Source organism: Penaeus vannamei, chromosome 40, assembly GCF_042767895.1.
Source record: "Penaeus vannamei isolate JL-2024 chromosome 40, ASM4276789v1, whole genome shotgun sequence".
Taxonomy (NCBI): domain Eukaryota; kingdom Metazoa; phylum Arthropoda; class Malacostraca; order Decapoda; family Penaeidae; genus Penaeus; species Penaeus vannamei.
This window is the reverse complement of record NC_091588.1, coordinates 3,251,846-3,269,345: the sequence shown is the minus strand read 5'-3', so window position 1 is coordinate 3,269,345 and position 17,500 is coordinate 3,251,846. Positions and strand designations below refer to the sequence as shown.

Below are 17,500 nucleotides of genomic sequence, written 5' to 3'. Positions count from 1 at the left end.
GAAATGTGCTTTTGTGGCTCTGTTGTGATATCGGGGCGGGATAGATGGATGGATGGGTGGGTGGATTGAGGGATGGGTGGGTGGATTGAGGGATGAATGGGTGGGTGGGTGGATTGAGGGATGGGTGGATTGAGGGATGGGTGGAGGGATGAGTGGATTGAGGGATGGAGGGATGGATGGGTGGGTGGGTGGAGGGATAGATGGATGGGTGGGTAGAGGGATGGGTGGGTGGAGGGATAGAGGGATAGATGGATGGGTGGGTGGGTGGATGGATGGGTGGGTGGATGGATTGAGGGATGGGTGGGTGGCTGGGATGGAGGGATGGATGGGTGGGTGGAATGATGGAGCGACGGATGGAGGGGTGGGATGGAGGGATGGATGGGTGGAGGGATGGAGGGATGGGTGTGTGGGTTGGTGGATGGATGGATGGCGGGGTGGATAGATAGATGGATGGAGGGAAGGCTTGCGGTTGGGGGCTGAAGATCCCTTCGGCAGGAGGTGGAGGTGGAAGAAGAGAAGGTGGTGGAGGAGTCCGTTTTCCCGAAATAGGAAGGCGCAGGAGGAGGCGGAGAAGGAGTGCGAGGAGGCTGACGCATCCTCTTCCTCCCCCTTTCCCCTCCCCCCTCCTACTCCTACTCCCCCTTTCCTTCCCCCCTCCTACTCCCCCCTCCTACTCCTACTCCCCCTTTCCCTCCCCCTCCCACTGTCCCCCTCCCCTTTCCTCCCCCTCCTACTCCTACTCCCCTCCCCCGTCCTACTCCCACTCCCCTCCCTCCCACCGCCCCCTCCCCGTCCTCTGGCCCCCCAGGAGGGTAATGGGGCACCTGCTTGGCATTCCTGCCCACCGCCAGTAATGACCTTAACAAAACGTCGCCGTACGGTCAGCATGGTTTCAACCCCCCTCTTCCTCTCCCCACCCCCTCCTCCCCTCCCCCCGTCTTCATGTTCCTCCTCTTCCTCCTCCTCCTCCTTCGTCTAGTCCTCTTCCTGCTTCTTCTTCTTCTTCATCTTCTTCTTCTTCCTCATCTTCTTTTTAATCTTCTTTTTCCACCTTCTTCTATTCCTTCTCTTCCTCTTCCTCCTCCTCCTTCGCCCAGTCTTCCGTCTTATTCTTCATCATCATCATCTTTATCTTCTTATTCTTATTCTCGTCCTCCTTCTCTTACACCTCCTCCTCCTTCCTAGTCGCTACTTGCATCTCTCATCTCCCTCCTCCTCCCCCACCCCCCTTACATCTTCAGCTATCTGGGGGATGGTTGGCGAGCCTCTGCATGACCAACTAACTTACCCACCTCCCCCACTCTCTACCCCCCACCCCCTCATTTCCCCCTTAAACTCCCCTCCCTCCCTTCCTCTCCCTCTTCCTTCCCCCCATCTCCCTCGCCTCCTCCTCGCGTCTTCCTTCCCCCTCCTTCTTCCCACCCTCCCTTCCCTACCCCTTCCCCCACCCCCACCCACTTCCCCCTCCTCCCCCCTTCCCCTACACCCACCCCCTTCCCCTTCCTACTTCCCCCTCTTCCCTCCCACTTACCCCACCCCAGCCCCTTCCCCCACTTCCCCCCTTCCCCCACCCCCTTCTCCTTCAACCTGACCACATATTGCTCACTCTGACCTGCATTGCGCTATCAGCTGACCTCCGCTGATGTGACTGCATATTGCCCTGATCAACCTACTTATCTGCCTAAGTTACGGCCGCTAACGATGGCCGGTGGAAGGGGGGGAAGGGAGGGAGGGAGAGGGGGGAGAGGAGCTAACGGATAGAAGAGAATGGAGGGGATGGGGGGAAGGGGGGAGAGAGAGAGGGAGAGGGAGAGGGAGAGAAACCCGCTCTCTTGAATTTCTCTCTCCTTCTCTTCTAAACACACACACACACACACACACACACACACACACACACACACACACACACACACACAGACACACACACACACAGACACACACACACACACACAACCCCCTCTCCCCCCTCCCTCCCTCCTGCCCCCGAATACCTGTGTGTACCAAGGTTAGCAAAGCTAAACAGTGCGGCTGTGATAGCCTCCTTGGCTGTTTTATCTGGCTGTCAAGGTAATTAACGACTTAACTGCCCTGCTACAACCTCCATCCCTCCTCCTCCTCCTACTTCTCCTCCTCCTCCTCCTCCGCCTACTTCATATCCTCCTCCTTCTACTTCTGCTCCATCTTTTCCTCCTACTTCTCCTGCTCCCCCTCCTACTTCTCCTACTTCATCTGCTCCTCCTCCTGCTCCTGCTACTCTTCTTCTTTTACTTCTCTAATTCCTGCTCTTTCTTCTCTTCTTCCCCTTCCCCTTCCCCTTCCTGGATCCCCCTCCCTTTCCCACCCTCTCCTCCTTCTTCTTCTTCATCATTTTCTTCTTCTTCTTCTTCTTCTTCTTCTTCTCCTCCTCCTCCTCCTCCTCCTCCACCTCCTCCTCCTCCTCCTCCTCCTCCTCCTCCTCCTCCTCCTCCTCCTCCTCCTCCTCCTCCTCCTCCTCCTCCTCCCCCTCCTCCCCCTCCACCCCTCACCTGCGTAACACACGTTCGGTTTAATCAAGGTATTGTCTTAGCGAAAGAAGGGCGGATGACCCATTTCGAGCGTCGTCATCCGTCCTCGAGTCTTTTATATTTGTTTATTTTATTTTATTCATTATTATTATTATTATTATTATTATTTAACCGAACTACTTCTTTTCGACGAGGCTGCGGGGTCGTGGAGGGGTCGTGGAGGGGTCGTGGCGGGGTCGTGGCGATTCGCGAGGAGGTCAACCCCGTCCTGATCTGACCTGGTCGCTCGCAGGTCGTTCTCTGAATCTGTTTTTATAATATCTCTCGACGGAGGTGGTCGTTGGTCGTCATCCGTGGGAAGGGGAGAAGGAGGAGGAAGAGGAGAAGAGGGAGGGGAAGGGGGTCGGGGTGGGGAGGTGGTCGTCACCCGAGGGAGATGGAGGGGAGAGAGAGGAGGAGGGGAAGGGGAAGGGCGTCAGGGTGGGGAGGTGGTCGTTACCCGAGGGAGGGGAGAGAGAGAGAGAGAGAGAGAGAGAGAGAGAGAGGAGGAGGGGAAGGGGAAGGGGGTGGGGGGGAAAGGGGGAGGGCGAATTAAGGGGGGAGGGTAAGTGTCGTCCGACCAACTAAGGACGCCTCATCAGCCACAGGGAGGGCCGACACACCTGCTAATGGGGGTACGCCAAGATGATGAGAAAGGCGAGATAAGGAAATATTATATAAATTAGTTAAAAGCGACGCGAGATGGCCGCGGCGGCGGTGACCGTCGGGGTCCGAAGGAGGGGGTGCGTGAGGGGAGGAGGGGGTGCGGGAAGGGAGGAGGGAGGGAGGGGGCGGAGGAGAGGAGGACAGGGCAGAGGCGAAGGATGTCACAGGTGAAGTGTAAAGGGTGGATTTAGGTGAGTTTAATGGGAGTCCTTCAGCCTCGAGGCTTTTGGTCAAGTCCATAGAGCGGCTGCGGACCGTACATCCGCAGGACTCCAATGCACCTCCCCCCCCCTCCCCCTGCATCTGGATCCCCCTACCCCTTCCCCTCGCTCAGAAGAAAAAGGAAAAGGAGAAGAAGAAGTAGGAGGAGAAGGAGGAGAGGAAGGAAGAGGAGAAAGAGAAGGAAGAGGAGGATAAGAAAGTAGTCCTTGAGGAACAACTCCTGCGGGTGTTTCTTCCCAGGAAACCCCGAAGGAAGCCTCCCAAAGGCGCAGGGGGGCCGACGGGGCGCGAGGGCGTGAGGCGCGGCGAGCGAGGGGCGCCGTCGTCCATCGGAGGTGTCCCCTGCAAGAGGCGACGCGAGTCCGCCTGGCTGGCCTTCAGGAGCCGCCACCGCTGGTCCGAAGCCCGCCCGCCCGCCCGCCCGCCCGCCCGCCCCTCGTCCCCCGCCCGCGCGCCCAGATTGGTAACTCCTCCGATAACAGCACCGTTTGTAATTAATTGGCAACGGGGGACGCATCCTAACGAGCGAGGTCCTGGAGGCGGCGGCGGCGTCGGCGGAGGAAGTCGGACGTGACGCGAATGGGGAATGCGGCGGCGGCGGCGGGCGGGGATGGGGCGGCGGCGGCGGAGGGGGGGGGGATTCGTGCGGGCGTGGGGGGGGGGGACGGTGTTGTGTTTGCCTGTGTTTACGTGTCAGTGTGTTTGTTTGTTTGTGTGTCTGTGTGTGTGTGGGGGGGTATTATGTGTGTGTGTGTGTGTGTATGTCTGTGTCTGTGTGTGTGTTTCATTATATCCTAATAATATCGTCGTCCATTAATATGATACTTATAATGGTTGTCTTAAGAAAATGGTTATTAAACGACGCTAATAAATATTATGAAGGATATTTTCCATAGTAATTAGAATATTTTCTTCGTCTTTTCTTTTACAAAAAAAATTTGTTGATATGGCTGTTCGTTTTCATGTAATAATTATAATGATGATAATAATGAATTATTATTATTATTATTATTATTATTATTATTATTATTATTATTATTATTATTATTATTGCTGTTGATTCTTGTTTTTCTTATTATTATTATTATTGTTATTATTATTGTTCTTGTTATCATCATCATCAGTATAAATATTTTTTTATTATTTCTTGTTATTAATATTATCATTATTACCTTCATATTTTTTATTGTTATTGTTATCGTTATTTTTTATAATTTTATTATTTTCATTGCCATTTTCGTCATGATATAGATATTATGAGGATATTGATAGTGATAATAAAAATGATAATGGTAATAATATAATAATAATAATAATAATAATGATAATGATAATGATAATGATGGTGACGGTAATGATGATGATAATGATAATAATAATGATAATGGTGATAATAAAGATAATGATATTAATAATAATAATGATAATAATAATATCAATATTACTAATGGTAATGATATTAATAGTAAAAATAAAAATAATGATGATATTTATAGGGATAATATTAAGATGAAAATAATGTTAAAGATAATAAGCAATATTGATAATTATTGATAGTGATAAAAGTAATAAATATTGAAAAAAAGATAATAATAATGATGATGATGATGATAATAATGATAATAATGATAATAATAGTAATATTATTCATGGCTATTATTAATATCACCATTATTATTGATATTATTATTATTATTATTATTATTATTATTATTATTATTATAGTAATAATAACAATCATTAATATTAACATAACTGTTATACAATCAGATAATAATAAAAATTATAGTAATGATGATAATGATAATAATAATAGTAGCATTATTATTATTATTATTATTATTATTATTATTATTATTATTATTATTATTATTATTATACTATTGATACTATCATTTTTTCATTGCTGATATTATTATTTTATTGTTATTATTATTGCTGTTTTTATTACTGATAATGAACAGTAATACTATAATGATAACTCTCATAATGATCATAATAGCAAAGATAGTGATAATAATAGTTATTATTATTGTTGTTATTATTATTATTTTATTATTATTATTATCATTATTATTATTGTTGTTGTTGTTGTTGTTGTTATCATTTTCATTGTTATTATTATTGCTATTATTATTATAATCCTTGTTATTATTATTACTGATATTATTATCGGTATTATTTTTTTTATTATTATTATCATTAAACAATGATTTTATTATTGTTGTTATTATTACATTTTACTGTTATTAGTGTTTTTGTTATTATTATTATTATTATTATTATCATATCATTATAATTATCATTATTGTCAGCTATTTTTGTTCTTCTTGGTATGATTATGATTGCCATATTTATCGTTATCACCATCATCATTATTATTATTGTTATTTTTATTATTGTTGTTGTTAGAGTTGACGTTTTTATTGTGATTATGATGATATCAATGATCATTACTCTTATTGGTATTATTAACATTATTGATATTAGGGATAATATTATTATCAATATTATTCATATAGTTAATATCATCATTATTATTATTATTATTATTGTTTTTGTTATTATTGTTATTATTACCATTGTTATTGTTGTTATTATTTTTATAATTATGATAATGATCATAATGGTAATTATTGTTATGAAAATTATTATTGCTATTATTTTTATTATTATTGCCTTTGTTATGATTCCTCACAACAAACGCTCTACAACTTCACAATCACTCTGTGTCGTTGTTTTTTCTTTGTTGCAAAACTGCCACGAGGCGGAACAGAGCCAGAGAAACGACCTCGTTATCGGCGGGGGAAGGTCGGCCACGGCGCCTCTCCTACGACACGGCAGCCAGCGAGGTCGTGCGTCGTCTGCGTCGTCGCGGTCGTCGTGGTCGTCCTCGCGGGGTCACGGTGGGGTCGGGAGGGCCTGGTGTGTGGTCGTGTCGCTCAATGTTGCATGGGGCGGGCCGGGGGAGGGCAGGGGGCAGGGGGGGCCAGGGAAGGAGAAGGGGTAGGAGGGGCGGCGGGGTGGGCAGGTTCGTCAGCGCCTCGATACCCCCAGCTGGAGGGGCGCGAGGGCGGCGTGGGCCGGGCGAGGCACGTCCAGGGCCTCGCGTGCACCTTGTTGCAGGGGGCGGCGTGGTGGCGACGGCGTGGTGGTGGCGGCGAGTGTTGGAGGAGGTGGTGGAGGTGACGGAGGGTCGTGGAGGGTCGTGGTGCGAGAGTTGGCAGTGTGGTGGCGCCAGCGGTGTGTTGCAGCTCGCAGTGCCCGCCTGACCCAGCCTTGCAACAGGCCACACCCCCATAATGCCCCGGCCCCACCCCCTGCACCTGACGGCCGCTCCCATTGGTCCGGCCGCCTCATCCATACGCCCGATTGGCTGTCAGCTGGCATCCATAAATCGGATTGGCTGCCACGTCCCCCGGCGGGCAGAGGCGGCAGGTACGCGCGGACGGCGGCCCAGAGGACCCTGCTGCGGCCGGCCGGGAGGGCGCCGCGCTCGCCTCCGCCAGGGCGCCGCCGCGTGCCCCGCCGTGCCCCGCCGTGCCCATGATTAAAAGAGGACCCGCTCCGATCCCCCGACGACGGCTCCCCGCGGCCCGAGCCTCCCGAAGGCGGAGGGAGAGTCCCCTTCCGAGGGCGCCTTCCTCCCGCGAACCCGATCGCCTTGAGACGCCGCGGGAACGTCTCTGCGGCGCGGAGGACGGCAGCCGCCCGCGCTCCCGATCCGGGCTAATGGGGCGGGATTGATCGCCTTCCCACGAGCCGGAGGAAGGGCGTCATGCGAAGGGGGAGGGAGAGGGCCTTCTTCCTTCCTTCCTTCCCTCTCTTCCTCCGCGCGTTTGGAGGGAGAGAGGGAAGGAAGGAAGGAAGGAGTGAGAGAGAGGGAAGGAAGGAGGGAGGAAGGAGAGAGGGGAGGAAGGAAGGAGGGAGAGAGAGGGAAGGAAGGAAGGAAGGAGGGAGGGAGGGAAAGGAAGAGAGAGAGAGAGAGAGGAGAAGAAAGGAGAGGCACAGGGAAACCAGGCGAAGGAAAACGGCCCTCTGAGAGAGTGCCACCGGACATATATGTTGCGTATGGGCGGCGTGGCACACCTGGCACCCACACCTGCCGGGTTATCCGCTGGTCGAGCCGATACCACCTTGTTTATGGAGGGCCAAGGGCGGGTTTATGGGAGATGCGCGCCGCTCGGGTTTAAGGGACGGGGACTTTTAGGGGACTTTTGGGGGGCTTTTAGGGGACTTTGGGGGGTCTTATAGTGGTCTTTTAGGGGACTTTTAGGGGACTTTTAGGTAGGCTTATTACCGGGCACAAAGGCTGGTTCTGAGGACGGATTCCGGTTATTATGATTATTTTATTTATTGCTCGGCGGCGGACCATTAAAATTTGACACTAAGGGAACAGGTCTATGTAAGTCTATGTATGGTAGTGTTAGGTAACTTTTTAAATTAAAATTCGTCCTTATTGCTACTTAATTATGATTTGAGAAACGTCTTTATTGAGGAAGATGTTGATATTATTATTATTATTATTATTATTATTATTATTATTATCATTATTATTATTATTGTCTTTTTTTACCGTCTTTGTTAGAACATGTACCTAACCCTTTAGTAATTGTGTTATTATTATTATCATTATCATTTATCGCTATCACATCGTTATTGTAATTACCATTATTATTACTATTATTATTACTTTTATTATTACTTTTACTGTTGTTATTACCATTTTCATTATTGTTATCATTATTATTGATGTTATTATTATTGATATTGTTTTTATTATTATTATTATTGTTATTATTATTATTATTATTATTATTATTATTATTATTATTATTATTATTATTATTATTATTATTATTATTAATATTGTTAGTAGTAGTAGTAGTAACAGCAGAATTACTATTATTATTATTACTCTTATAGATATACATACTATTCATATCTATACATATATACTTGACTTAACTAATTAACTAATTAATTTCTCCCCCCCCCCCCCCAGGTAAGAAGAGCCCAGCTGGACTACACTCTCGCCTTTTTCACGAGTTTGAAGGTAGGGGTCCATCAAGTTCCTCTCTGCCTGCCCCCTCTTTGTTGTGACTGCTGCCCTTGGCGCTGATCGTGTTTGTCGTTTGTTTGTTTGTTTGTTTGTTTGTTGTTTGTTGGTTGGTTATGATTGGTGGATGATGATATTGGTGATGTTGGTGTTGGTGTTGATTTTTTTTTTTTTTTTTTTTTTTTTTCGTTTGGTTTGGTTTTTTGTAGTTTTTTTTCTTGTTTGTTTTGTTTGGTTTGGTTTTGTTTTGTTTCGGTTTAGTTGGTTTGTTTAACATCGTAGGGAATGGTTTGTTTTGTTTTATTTTTTTGTGTAATGAAGTTTATTTTTTCGTCATAACCGGAATCTAATTTTAAGATTTTTTCTTCTCGTAATAATTATTTTTCTTTTTTTTTCTCTCCTTCTTTCTTCCTTTATCATTCTCTCTCCTTATTCCCCTTCCTTTATCATTCTCTTTCCTTGTTCATTCCTTTATCACTCTCTCTCTCCTTCCTTCCTTTATCACTCTCTCTCCTTCTTCCTTCCTTTATCACTCCCCCTCCCCCTTCCTCGTCCTTTCCCACACCCCCTCGATGTTTACTGACCTGCTTGCCATTGCTTGCAGGTATTACGTGGGCGGTGTTTGCAGTCCTCAATTGCCACGCCCCTTTTTTGTTTTCCCTCTCGTCCTGTTCTATAAGCAAGGTCACACGAGGTCACACGGGCACCAGCGTTGTTATGGGAGGGGCAGGACGTGTCAAGGGGTCAGGGGTCAAAGGGTCAGGGGGGTCAGGCGTCGGAGCTCCCGCTGGCAAGCAACTTCTGATTATTTATATCGGAGTGGGGACCCCCCCGTGTTAAGGCAGCGGCGTGGAGAGACCCCCCCTCTCTCTCTCTCTCTCTCTCTCCTCCCTTCTCTCTCTCTCTCTCTCTCTCTCTCTCTCTCTCTCTCTCTCTCTCTCTCTCTCTCTCTCCTCCTTCTCTCCTACCCCTTCTTTTCCCCTTCCCTCTACCCTCACCCCACCTTCCTCTACCCCTTTCTTTTTCCCCCACCTCTTCCCCTCGCCTCCCCCTCTACCGTTTTCTTTTCACCCCCGCCCCTTCCCTTCTCTCTCTTTCTCTCTCTGTCCTCTACCCCTTTCTTTTTCACCCACCCCTTCCCCCCTACCCCTCCCCCCCCGTCCCCCGTTACCCCTTGCCCCCCCATCACCTTCGATTAATTTCCGTTTTGTAATATTATTATTATTTTTTTTTTTTTTATCCTTCTTGAAAATTCGAGTCCCCGTGTTTTTTTTTTTTTTTTTTTTTTTTTTTTTTTTTTTTTTGAGGGATTGTGCCCCTTTGCCCCCTCTTGCCCCCTCTTGCCCCCTCATGCCCCCGCCGTCCTTTGTCATGGAGGCCGCGCCGTGCCAGATCTGTCACCCTATGTCATGGCCTCGGCGGTGTCTGGTTTTACCTGTGGGTTTTCTTCCTTCATTTCGGGGTCTGTTTCTCCCTCTTCCACTTCCATGTTCCTGTCTTTATTTTTTTTTTCTTCTCACCTTCTTTTTCCCCTTCTCTCTCTTCTCCCCCTCTTTCACTATCCATTTTTCCCTTCCCCCCTCTTCCATTATCCATTTCTCCCTTCTTGCACTCTCCATTTCTCCCTCCTCCCTTCTCCCGACTGTCTCCCCTCTTCCACTCTCCATTTCTCTCCATCTCCTTCTCCTTTCTCCCTCTTTCCTCCCTTCTCCCTTCTCTCCATCTCCCTTCTCCTTGCCTCCATCTCCCTTCCCCTTCCACCACTTCTCCATCGCCCTTCTCTCTCTCTCTCTCCATCTCCCTCTCTCTATCTCCCTTCCACTTACTCCCTCCCCCCCCTCCCCCGCTATTTTTACCCCGGCTTCAACCTCAGTGCATAATGGCCTGTTAGCCTGTTAACCCTTTTTTTTGGCCTTGTTTTCCGTTCTCTTCCTCGTTCGCTATTGGTGGTGTTAATGTATTTTTTGAATTTTTTGTTTTTATTCTGGTTCTTGGTCTGTTTCTGTTTTTTTTTTTTTTTTTTTTTTTGTCTTTCTCTCTTGGGTTGACTTTTTAGAAAATTGATTTTGATTTGTATTTTCGTTTTTTTTTCTTCTTTGGTTTGATTTCGTAGCTTTTTATTTTATTTTATTTTTCCTTCTCTTTCTCATTTAAAAAAATGATTTCGTCACTTTTTTATTTTTTCTTTCTCTCTGTCTCTCTCTCTTTCTCTCCCTCTCGGTCTCTCTCTCTCTCACTCTTTCTCTCCCTCTCGGTCTCTCTCTCTCTCTCTCTCTCTCTCTTTTTTTTTTTTTTTTTTTTTTTTACTTATTTTCGTTCGTTTTTTCCTTTGGTAACCAAATACCAGGTACGAGTAATGTTTATTTTTTAAAATTTAAAGAATAGTCATAGTATTGCATTCGAATGTAGTGCATGGAGAATCGTGCAATTGCAATGTTGCTGGACTGCGAGATATCAGCATGAAATTGGTGAGTTTTGATGATGTAATTTTTTTTTTCTTCAGTAACCATCATTATCCTCAGGTCAGATCATCATCATTTTGTTATATTTTTCTTTCCTTGATGAATTGGGGTTTGATGTGTATTAAATGAAAATTTTATTATTATTATTATTATTATTATTATTATTATTATTATTATATATATATATATATTTTTTTTTTTTTTTTTTTTTTTTTGTATATATTTCGTGGCGTGTGATATAGTGGGTGAGAATATTTTGTTGAATTGAATTGATTTTGATACCATTTTGTCCTGAAGGAAAATAAGGGGAGTGGGGAGGGGGGTGGGGTTTTCAGAAAAGGAGAGAAAAGACGGAAAGCGATTTTTTAAAAGATGTCTTATTCTTTTTTTCCTCATACTTATATTACGTTTTTCTTGTCCTTTTTCCTCCCTTTCTCCCTCCCCTCTGTTCCCCCTCTTTAGTCTTAATCCCTTTTTCCTGTCATTCCTTCGCTTCTTCTCTCTCTCTTTTTCTCTCTCTCTTTCCTTCTCCTCCTCCCCCACCTCCTTTTACTCCTCCTCCACCTCTTCCTCCTCTTCCACCTCCTCCACCTCTTCTTCCTCTTCCACCTCCTCCACCTTTTCCACCTTTTCCACCTTTTCTTCCTCTTCTTCCTCTAATCACCACCCCCACCACCTCCACCTCTCCTCCCCCCCATTACTCCTCCCCTTCTCGCACTATTAGCATATACATATATTAGGCAGATAATGTAATTAAGACCATTGTCAGCGTGGGCGTAAAAGTAGCGACGCAAATTGAAGCACTCGGTAAAATAGGGGACCCAGTGGGGGGGGTGGGGGAGAGGGGAGAGGGGTATGGGGGGAGAGGGGTATGGGGAGAAGGGGAGGGGAGAGGGGGAGGGGGCCTGAGGGGAGGGGAGAGGGCATGGGGAGAAGGGGAGGGAGAGGGGTATGTGGGGAGGGGAGAGGGGTATGTGGGGAGGGGAGGGGAGAGGGAGAGAGGGTAGGGTATGGGGGAGGAGGAAGGGGAGGGGTGGGTGTTGAGGACTTAGTGAAGCTGTAAAGTAAGTTTGCGGGACTGTGAAAGGAGGAGGGGGTGGGTAGGAGGGGGTGAGGAAGGGGGGGGCGGAGACTTGCTTGCGAGTGGAGGAATGCAGCTTAGGTTTTAAGATGGTGGGGGGTGAGGGGGAGGACAGATAGGGGGATAGGGGCTGGGGAGGCAGAGGGGGAGGGGGAAAGGGGTGGGGTTTCAGCTTCTTCATTTAAGGAGGTATGAAAAGAAGGAAGAAGACAGGTTAATTTAGCTATGTATCTCTCTCTCTCTCTCTCAAAATATGTTATTCTTATTCCCCTTCTCCCTCTTCTCCTCCATCTTCCTCTTCTCCCTCGTCTTGCACATCCTCTTCTTCCTCTTCCTCCTCCTCTTCCTCTTATCCCCTATTTTCCTCCTCCTCATCCTCTTCTTCGTCTGCTTCCTCTTCCTCTTTCCCCTCCCTTCGGCCACTCTCATCCATGCAGTCCCTGATCCTCTTCTTCGTCTTCCTCCTCTTCCTCTTCCTCTTTCTCCTCCTCTTCTTCTTCTTCTTCCTGCTCTTCCTGTTTCCCCTCCCTTCGGCCACTCTCATCCATGCAGTCCCTGATCCTCCTCTTCCTCCTCATCTTCTTCCTCTTCCTCTTCCTCCTCTTCCTCTTTTCCATCCCTTCGGCCACTCTCATCCATGCAGTCCCTGATCCTCCTCTTCCTCCTCATCTTCTTCCTCTTCCTCCTCTTCCATCCCTTCGGCCACTCTCATCCACTTTTAGTCCCTGATCCTCTTCTTCGTCTTCTTCCTCCTCTTCCTCTTCCTCTTTCCCCTCCCTTCGTCCACTCTCATCCACTCTTAGTCCCTGGCGACGTCTCTGGTTCCGAGCCTGATGAGAACGAGCAGAAGGAGACTGAAGTAACAGGGAGGAGGACATCGGGACAAAGAGCTGACAGAGGGAGGGAAGGAGGTGGAGGGGGAGGTGGAGGAGGTGGAGGCAAAGGAGGTGGAGAGGGAGGGGAGGAAGAGGGGAGGCGGGGAGTTGAGGGTATCCTCCTCCTCCTCTTCCTCCTTCTCGTTTTCCTTTTCCTCTTATTTCTTTCCGTTCTCTTCTTCTTGTTTCTTACTCTTCCTAACGTTCTCTCTCTTCCCTCCCTCCCATCCCTCTCCCTCCATCCTTCTCTTCCCTCTCCCTTCCCTCTCCATCCCTCCTTCCCTCCCTTCTATCCATCTCTCCCTCTCCCTCTCCCTTCTCCCCCTCCCTCTCCTTCCCTTACCCTCCCTCTCCCTCCATCCTTCCCTCTCCCTCACCCTTCCCTCCTTCCCTCTCCCTCCCCTCCCCGCGTCGCGCATCCATCCGCCGCCAAGCCCGCTTTTGTCTGGAGGAAAACAAAAGTGGATATTTCGGTGCGTCTTGTCCCAGGCGCTCTGCTTAATGAATCCGAAAGTGTTGTAGAATAGTCATGGCCTCCGGATAGGACGCGCCGGCCGCCCGCACAAAGAATTCCGCTTTTGGCTTTTCACTCTCTTTTCGCTTTCGCTCTCTCTTTTTCTTTTTTTCGCTGTTTCGCTCTTTCTTTTGCTCTTTGTTTTTTTTTCTTTCTTTTTTCGGTTCTCTTTCTTTCTTTTTCTCTCTCTTTCTCTTTCGCTTCTCTCTCTCTCTTTCGTTTCTCTCTCTCTCTTTCGCTTCTCTCTCTCTCTTCCGCTTCTCTCTCTCTCTCTCTCTCTTTCGCTTCTCTCTCTCTCTCTCTCTCTCTCTCTCTCTCTCTCTCTCTCTCTCTCTCTCTCTCTCTCTCTCTCTCTCTCTCTCTCTCTCGCTCATTCTCTCATCCTCTACATTTCTCTGTCTATCGCTCATTCTGCCCTTCTCCGTCTTTCTCTTTCCCTGTCTGTTCGCCTTTTCGCTCTCCCTTCCTCTCTTGTCTATTGCTTCTTCTTATCTTCCTCCCTCCCATTTTTTTCTCTTCCTGTCGCATGTTTTATGCCCCTTCTCTTTCACACAATTTTTCTTTCATTTTTTTCCGTTTTGTTTTCTTTCTATTTTTGTCTCTCTCTATTTCTTTTTCGTTCTTTTTTCGCTTCCCGGTTCATTCTTTATTTTTCTGGTGTTATCATTGTTGTTATTGTTTTTATTATTGTCATTATTATTATTTTATTATTATTATTATTATTATTATCATTATTATTATCATTATTATTATCATGATTATTATTATCATTATCATCACCATCACCATCACTATTATTATTACTATCTTAACTATTTTTTATTACTATCATCATTGTTATTCTATCATTATTACTATTGTTGTGATTTTCAATATTAATTGTTATAGTTGTTGGTATGGTTATCAACCTTAGTAGAGGTAGAACTATTAGTAATAGTATTACTATTTGTAGTACTAGTAGCCTCCATTACTATTAATATTACTGAAGGTGTTACAATCACTATATCAGTATTATAACTTTTGGTGTTATTAATAATATATTGGTATTCTTAATTGGAGTGTGATTTTTGTATATTTTCGTTATAATGTGTATGGATAATTGAGGTTTTTATTAATTGTTGTTATTTGTGGTTTGGTGTAGTGTTTCCGAGGTTCGTAATTGGGGAATGATGTGTAGATTTTGTTGTTTGTAGGGTGTGTGTGTGTGTGTGTGTATGTGTGTGTGTGTGTGTGTGTGTGTGTGTGTGTGTGTGTGTGTGTGTGTGTGTGTGTGTGTGTGTAAGACGAGGAGGGGAGGGAGAAGAACCCTGGGAAGGTTCTTCGAGGGGAAAGGAAAGAGGGGGGAGGGACAAGGGGGTGGGGGTGGGGAGGGAGGGGTGGGGGTGGGGGAAATGTCATGTTAGTTAAGGGAAAATGGGGTTAGGAAGGGGGATGGGCAGCTTACTCGCCCGACATACCGCATACGCCACATACCTGCGCCCCATCCACACACCGCCAAGTATGCCACCGCTGTACCACATCCTCCTCCCTCCCTCCCTCCCTCCCTTCCCCCTTCTTTCTCCCCCTCCTCCCTCCCTTCCCATCCCCCTTCCTCCCCTCCCTCCCTTCCCATTCCCCCCCTTCCTCCCCTCCCTCCCTTCCCATTCCCCCTTCCTCCCCTCCCCCTTTGGCTCCCCACTCCCCTCTTCACCCCCTCCCCTTGGCTCCCCCTTCCCCCCTGAAAACTTCTATAAGGGTGCGTCCGAAGGGGGAAGAAGAGGGAGAGGGAGAGAGGAAGAAGGGGAAGAGGGAGAGAGGGAGAGGGAGAGAGAGAGAGAGAAGAGACACATTCCTGCTTTTTGTTGTGTTTTGCTTTCTCCTTTGGGTTGTTTTTCTTGTCTTTAGGGTTGCCTTAATGTGTGGGAGCGGCTTGGAAGGAAAGTGGGGGGGAGGGAGGGGGAAGGGGGGGAGGAGGGGAGGAGGAGGCGGGGATGTTACACTCATTATCTGTGGTTGTTTGTGGATCTGTATCCACGTATCCACCTCTCGCTTTCGGTCTCTTTCTGTCTCTATCTTTCTTTTTTTTCTTTCTCTTTCTCTTTATATTTCTCTCTCTATTTCTATTTCTATTTCTCTCACTCACTCACTCTCACTCTCTCTCTCTCTCTCTCTCTCTCTCTCTCTCTCTCTCTCTCTCTCTCTCTCTCTCTCTCTCTCTCTCTCTCTCTCTCTCTCTCTCTCTCTCTCTCTCCCTCTCTCTCTCTATCTATCTGTCTATCTATATATATCGGTGTGTGTGTGTGTGTGTGTGTGTGTGTGTGTGTGTGTGTGTGTGTGTGTGTGTGTGTGTGTGTGTGTGTGTGTGTGTGTGTGTCTGTGTGTCTGTCTGTATGTCTGTCTGTCGGTCTCTCTATGTCTGTGTTGTGTCTCTATCTGTGTCTGTCCTTTATACATCCATACTAACTGCGTGTACGTATATGCAATGCTGTTCGTATGTGCGTATGTGACGCGTGTGTTAATGTGGGATCGCTGTGAGTTTTGTATGCGTGTGTGTGCGTATGTTGGTCCGATGATCATATTTTTCCCTCTCGATAAAGGTATATTTTTCATGTAAATGGCCTTTGATCTGACAAATTAATTATCAGATAAATACGATGTGAAAACGGTTATTGTTAGGTCGTGTATATGTGTGTGTGTATATATATTTCTGCGCACGATGTCTCTCTTTTGTGGATTTATTTGTGTGAGAGAAAATGTATGTTTTGTGTGATGGCGGAGAGTAGAAAAACGTATTTTTTTTTCGTGTATTTCATTTGTATTTTAGTCATTGGGTAAATGATATTGTCAAAAGATGGCGGGAAATAAAATGAGATACGAAATAGGAGACAACTCAGTTAGGACCAAAATAGAAGGGGGGAAAGAGATAGAGAAAAAAAGAGAAACGGAGGCCATGTTTTGGTTCATGGCGGCGTACAGCTGGGTCAAATATTTTTGTCTCAAATTCTAGTTACTTATCGCCCTGTCCGTTGTCAGGCCGTCTGCAATGCCTCCATTTTTTTCGTTTTTTGTTTTGTTTTCCATTTTTTATGTGCGTGTGCTTTGTATGAGGGTGGTTTGGTAAATATTTCGCTTTTTGTCTTTTTTCTTCTCCTCTTTGTGAAAATTTCGTATGTGTTCGCGGGCTCCGCTTGTGTTCGGATACGTCCGCCCCGCGTTCGCGCGCGTGGAGATTGGCTTCGGAATGCGGCTCGCCAGAGAAACCTCCACGTTTCCGCCCAAAAATGAGAACCTCCACTCAATCAAGATATTAACGTCAGCTCCCTCCCTCCTCCCTCCTCCTCCCCCCCTCCCCCCCTTTTAAAGAGACGTGCGAATTCTCATCATAAAAGAGAAGTTTATTCCACACCCCCTCCTCCTCCTCCTCCTCCCCATCCCTCCCCTACCCCTCCTCCCCCTCTCCCTCTCCCTCCCCCTCCCCCCCCCCCATCTCTCTCTCTCGCGCGCGCGCTCTCGGAATCCGCAGGTTAGTATTCAAATTCTCGCTGTTCGGCTTCTCTGCAGATATTTATGTCTTTGCCCGGGTCCGACATTAATGGAAACTGGGAGTAGTATTTCACGCCTGGCGCCCAGCGTGGTCCCGGGAGGGCGTTAATTGGGCGTGGGCGCGGTGGGTGAGGTGGGCGGGCTGGGGGGAGGGAAGGGGGGGAGGGGGGAAGGTGGGTAGGGGGAGAGGGGAGAGGGAGAAAGGGAGAGAGAAAGAGATGAGAAAGGGAGAGACAGAGATGAGAAAGCGAGAGAGAGAGAAAGAGAAAGGGAAAGAGAGAGAGAAAGAGAAAGGGAAAGAGAGAGAGAGAGAGAGGGAGAAAGGGTGGGCGGCGGTGGGTTTGCGATAGCCTAGAGTGGGGTTTTCGGTCGGGGGTGGGTTCGTAGGACGTAAGGTGGGGCGGCTCAGAGGCTTTGAAGGAGATAGCTGGGTGGGTTTCGGGCGCCGGCGGTGGGCTCGAGTCGCCGTGGGTCTTGAAGGAGATAGGGAGGTGGGTTTCGGGCGCCGGTGGGCTCTGCTGGTGGGCGAGGTGGGCGCAGTAGGGGGCCAAAGGGA

At 47.1% G+C, this 17,500-nt stretch overlaps 1 protein-coding gene across 11 annotated transcripts in view; it reads left to right on the top strand.

The window, feature by feature from the left end:
- hth (Meis homeobox homothorax) overlaps positions 1-17,500 on the top strand; it is a 738,118-nt gene that overhangs the window by 454,196 nt on the left and 266,422 nt on the right. For 6 of the 11 annotated variants that reach the window (XM_070117562.1, XM_070117567.1, XM_070117568.1 and 3 more), the window contains one exon: positions 8,437-8,487. The exons of the other annotated variants lie outside the window; for them this stretch is intronic. In XM_070117562.1, coding sequence (XP_069973663.1) covers positions 8,437-8,487 — 51 coding nt within the window. The remainder of the gene's footprint in view (positions 1-8,436; positions 8,488-17,500) is intronic. 11 annotated transcript variants of the gene reach the window in all.